The sequence below is a fragment of the Amaranthus tricolor genome, chromosome 6 (genome assembly GCF_026212465.1).
Source record: "Amaranthus tricolor cultivar Red isolate AtriRed21 chromosome 6, ASM2621246v1, whole genome shotgun sequence".
NCBI classification, from domain to species: Eukaryota; Viridiplantae; Streptophyta; class Magnoliopsida; order Caryophyllales; family Amaranthaceae; genus Amaranthus; species Amaranthus tricolor.
The window spans coordinates 7,662,005-7,667,561 of NC_080052.1; the positions used below are offsets into that span (position 1 = coordinate 7,662,005).

The 5,557-nt window shown below is 26.7% G+C and overlaps 1 protein-coding gene across 1 annotated transcript; it reads right to left on the bottom strand.

The window, feature by feature from the left end:
• Positions 1–238: 238 nt before the first annotated feature.
• LOC130815377 (auxin-responsive protein IAA28-like) lies at positions 239–5,095 on the bottom strand. Its single transcript, XM_057681829.1, has 4 exons — positions 4,465–5,095; positions 3,068–3,333; positions 2,250–2,331; positions 239–658 (listed from the first exon to the last, which is right to left on the bottom strand). The coding sequence occupies exons 1-4, from the start codon at positions 4,842–4,844 to the stop codon at positions 607–609; spliced, it is 780 nt and encodes a 259-aa protein (XP_057537812.1). The 5' UTR covers positions 4,845–5,095; the 3' UTR covers positions 239–606.
• Between the last annotated feature and the right edge of the window lie 462 nt (positions 5,096–5,557).

Below are 5,557 nucleotides of genomic sequence, written 5' to 3' on the forward strand. Positions count from 1 at the left end.
AAAATGCAAACACCGTGCTTGAAGACTGAAGTTTCCTCTCATAACTGATTTTTAATAAAAATTATGAATAGCACATGATACCCAAGGTTATACTTCCTCTGTTCCATTATACTTGCTGCATTTGACTTTTTACGCAATTCAATGTGTTATTTTATTCATTTATATATACACATTTAAAAATTATAAAAAGTTAATATTATAAAAGTATGCGATTAGAAGATTCAAATAAAATCTAACTTGACTATATTTTTATTTACACATTAGTCGCAATATATAAAATAAGTTTAAAAGATAAATAGTGCGCTTAACAAAAATGTAGCAAGTATTTCTAAACGAATGAAATATACTAGATCCTCTATGCTAATAAACACAAGTAAACTATGTTGCGTGCTAACTAGAGCAATTTCATGTACATGATCAACAAACAAAATCTGATTGCAGCATCAAACTATTTAAATATATTACAGTAAAATCATTTGGAGCAAGATTACAACACACATTTAATTTAATTACGTTAAACACCTCTCCAAACAACTCTTTAGGTAATTAATTCTACTAATTATAATTACTATTTCAACCATGTTTAAGTTTCTTCCATTCACGTGATTAATCATCTCTTCTCCTTAACTTGAGTCGTTGAACCGAGTCCATGAAATACCTATCCAGAATAAATGATTTTAAATTAGGATTTATTACAGCTCAAAATTAATTATCAACAACCACACATAATATTGAACAAACACAAATATTAAATTATAGTCTATCAAATATGAGTTCTCCAATTAGATTACTCCATCCATCTCACGCAATTTGTATTTTGAATTATCCTACTCATTTACGTCAATTACTTGACCATACAATTAATTTGACATAGAATACTTTTTATATGTATTTTATTGAAGTTTTTAACAATTCAACAATTAAACTATACCATATACAAAAGTATTTTACATTCTTACTTGGTCATAGAAATTTGACATCCTATGTCTAAAAAATATTGTCCAAGATATAAGTAGAGTGAAAATAAAGAAAATTAAGAAAAAGTGATTTAAAGATATATTTTTCAAAAGGAAAAGAAAATATGTAGATAAAATTAAAATTTAAAAGATAAATTAAGTGGAAGAAAATTAAAAAGACAAAATAAATCCTGTCTATTAATAAAGATGAAGTAAATATTTCCTTTATTTCATTATATTTTTTCACATCAATTGCAAGTATTTCCAAATGAACTAACCTAAAGTCAATCATGGGGGGCACTTTGAGTATTTATTTTTATTTCACCAAATTCTTTCAGCCTTATTAAAAGCTGACTGATCATTCATGTTCCTATTTTTTATTGATAGATTAATCATTCATCCGTGCAGATCTTAACTACATTTGACTACTCTTTAAAAATTATTTGTTTATATTTTGTTTAAGTAAGTGTACCTATGTATAATAATCAAATTTATACCAAGACCCACTTTTATTTAAGAAATCATAATTTGTTTTCTTTAAAAGAAATTATAATTTCTTTTTTAATGAATTGATAATCTATTGATTTATCAATAATCAAAAGGGACCAATTGTCCAATTCAATTACTATTGCTATCATACAATATAATAAAAAGACTGTAAAATTCCACATACCATTGCTTATAATGATTTGCCATATTCAATAATTATTACCAAAGTTAACATAAAGCTGTTTCTGAATAGTTCATATGAGGAGTATGTCACAATTAAACATATTCTTCTTAATTTTCTTGGAATATTATATTTTTGAATTTATAAGTTACAAAAAATTTACAATTAAAGTTTTTTAGATTATATTTGGTTGTTTATGTCAAAGTATTTGCTAATTAATAAAGTTTATTTGTTAAAATTTTAATTTCTAAAATATTATATCAAGAAACCAAAGATAAATAATAATCAAAAATTATTTTTAGAATGACAAAGAATCATCATGATACCTCCATCAAAAAGTATATTAGAAATTTTATTAATATTTAACTAATAAAATGGTTTTTTCATTAAAAGTACAATATATTCTAAAATTCTCTATCTATTTTATAAGTAATATTATAATTTTATGATGATAACATGTACTTGTATTTTTATTTAAAATTTATATTTATATATTCTTTTATACTAACAACTTCATAGATTGTACGAATTTTAATACTAGTATATAATAAAAAGTGAACATGAACTATATAAAAAATAAATGAGAAGAAAAAAAAAATAATCCGGTTAAAATAAAAACCTACCTCCATGGCACATCTCTAGCAAGTAGCCAATCACCATTTATATCTTGATAAGTAAGCTCATAATCATCCATGCTTTCTTGCCCTGCATTCCAAATCCCCTTAAATTCTTTAATTAAAATAAGAATTATATATTCAAAAATGTGCCTAAATTGAAAATTATTATCAAATTACACTTAAGTCAATGTAATTAATTAATTATTTTATTTTAGCACATTTCCTTAAATCTATCTTAAATTAATAAATAAATCCAACTTGTAATAAAAATTAGGAAAAATTTTTGCAAACTACCAAGAAAACCTCACTTTTGAGCAAAACTACCTACAATAAAACTTTTTTTTGTCAAAAAATACCTAAAAAATTTAATTTATTTGTCAAAAGATACCTACTAATAAAATTGTTATTTCCGTTAGTTTTTCACGTGCAATTCACCTGAAAAATAAGAAATCCAATAAATCAAGCAGCAGCCCCTCGTCATCTTCCTCATTCAACGCATAAGAACTCTAGGTTTGGAAAATACTTCTTCACATTAAAAACTTGTTTCAAAAATACCACATTGTGCAAAATTCAGTAGCTTTTTCACAAAAACAGTATCTTTTTCAAAAAAAATGGCGTTCATGGCTTGATTAGAAGATGAAGAACAGTGAGTTTTTTTTACTATTATTATTATTTACTTCTTTAATTTAAAAAAATAACGGAAATAATAACGGTTCAGTTAGTAAATAAAATTTTCTAGGTAGTTTTTAAAAAAATAAAGTTTTTCTAGGTACTTTTCTAACAATTTTTCCTAAAAATTAAAATATTTTCCTTTATTTTTATACCTTTGGCAAACATAGTAAGCAAACTAGATATGAGAGCTTGATAAGAGTTATAAAGCTTCAAGTCAATCTTCCTTGTAATGAAAAAACCTTCTATTTGCACTTTGACGAACATTGACCTTGATCTGCCGTAAACAACGCCTCTTCCGCCATTTTCCATTGCTGGAAAATTCCGATCGTGGCGGCGTTGTTGGTGACGGTATTGATCATTAAGCCTTTTTCTGTAAGATTTAATTGGTGGCCATCCTACAATGGAATCATCTTCAATTCTGCAAAAAAAGAAAATAACTATTAATATTCAGTACCCCTTTGAATTATAACTAAAAATTTTACAAAAAATTAATAATTAAATAAAAATTTCAAATGCCAAAAACTTTTATTGTCCCAAAAACAGAGAATTTTGTTATTTTACAAAAGTACTAATCAAAATCATATAGCCATAGCCAATGCAATAAACTTCATTTCTTCAAAAAATTAAATCTACCAAATCTTATAGCTTAGTAATTGAACCTAAATTTCCTATACCCACCTATTTAGCAATCAAAATAATATATTAAATAAAATTAATATTAGAGAATATAACATATCTTGGAGCCTCAACCATATAACATATCTTGGAGCCTCAACCATCAGCTTAAGCTTTTGATTGAATTGGTCCTTGACATATATTAAATTTCCTATACCCACCTATGTATCTGATACCATGTCAAGAACCAATTCAACCAAAAGCTTAGGCTGATGATTGAGGCTCCAGAATATATTATATACTCTAGTAATTAACTTCAATCCTCAAAAATAAAAGTCAATAACATTAATGAAAATATCATTCAAAACTCTTAAGTCACTTGATTGAATCAAGTTTCCCAATGTCCACAAATTTAAAGTGCTTAAATGACACATTCTTAAAATTTAAATTAAGATATTAGAATCAAAAGAGCCACCTTTACTTGAAAATTGACAAAATTATGAAATACTCACTAGAGTACAACTGCCCACAAGTTAAATTTCACAATGGCTTCATAGTTTTACACTTGAAAAAAAAAACAGGGGAATTTAAAATTCATCTATTTACTTGTCAAAAACATTAAAAGAATGGAACATTACTTGAAAATTTTAAGTAATTCATCAAATACATACCATATAGAAAATACTCGTGAGTTAGATTTCACTAATTTAATACACTATTCCTTTCTTTTTATTTGTCCACTTTGCATCAAGATGAATCGAATAAAATCTTAAATGGATATATTTTATCTTCAAAAATCATATTTAAATTTCTATTTTATAGTGAAAAAACTTAAAAGTGAATAAACAAAAAAGAACGACGGAGTATTTGATATTATACTAAATGAGAAGCAAAAAAGGAGAGGAAAGAGAAAGATAGGTGTAGAAAGTAGTACTTGTTGATGATGAAAGAAGAGGAATTGCATAGCCTTTTAGGTTGTTGATGATCCTCATTTGGGTGTTTATCCCAAAGGAAAAGAGGGAGAGTTTTAGACATAGAAACAATACAACTTTCCACTTCAAATATTTCATCAAAAACTCTTTTCTTCTTGTTCTTATTATTATCTTCCTTGAATTGAGAAAACCCATCATTAATTACTTCTTCTTCACCATAATCACCACCAATAACACTACTTTGGGAAGACAAAGTGCTACAATTATCCTCCTCATAAACTTGTTTACCCTTGCAATTAACAAAACTAATCAAATCCAACTCCTTCAAAATTGGGATCTTTGGAGGAGTATTTGAGAGAGTTAGCCCTAATTCAAGCTCCATTTCATAAAAACCCACAAATAAAATCACAAAATAAAGATCACCCAATTGCTTAAATAGCTCAAATTTGTCAAAGATTGAAAATTTACTACTTTTTTCTTGAAATATTCTTAGTTGCCAACTTTGGTATAATAGTCTAATACCCTGTTTGGCTTGCTATATATTTGTGTGTAAAGTATGAGTATATATACATATAAAAGGAGTTAGATTGAGTTCAGGCTGACAAAGTAAACTCAAAATTGAATTGTAGAGACAGAAAGACAAGAAAAAAAAGTGAGAATTTATTTATTTTTTATTTATTTAATATTTTAAAAATAAAAGGGGAAAAAATAGGTAAAAAAATAGGAGGAAACAGTTTTCCCAAACTGTCCGTATCAATGTTAGGCTTTTGGCCGACCCACTTACTCTGGTTGTTCCCTCAACACTTCGTTTTGATGCCGACAATGTCGTTTTTCTCATTTATTTTTGCGCTTTTTATCTTTGTATTGCCTTTTACACATCAAACACTTTCAACGCTAGTGCGTGTGGTTTACAAGCCTTGTACATAGAATTACAGGAAAGAAAAAGAAGATTAGGTTTTTTGAGGGATAGACATTACGTTTTGTGTGGGCAAAGGTAAAATGCCTATATGAGGAAAAAGATTGAATGTGTTACATCCATGGTCCTTACATTGAATTATGGAGGGTGTTTTGTCAAAGTTTGAAGAAAATTTACGT

What these genes read in the sequence shown, in the direction of transcription:
- LOC130815377 (XM_057681829.1), bottom strand. Translation starts at nt 4,844, where the DNA reads ATGGAGCTTGAATTAGGGCTAACTCTCTCAAATACTCCTCCAAAGATC. An exon ending in GCTTACTATGTTTGCCAAAG is followed by an intron (nt 2,332 to 3,067) that starts GTATAAAAATAA and finishes TTTGGAATGCAG; the next exon opens with GGCAAGAAAGCATGGATGAT. An exon ending in GCTAGAGATGTGCCATGGAG is followed by an intron (nt 659 to 2,249) that starts GTAGGTTTTTAT and finishes TATTCTGGATAG; the next exon opens with GTATTTCATGGACTCGGTTC.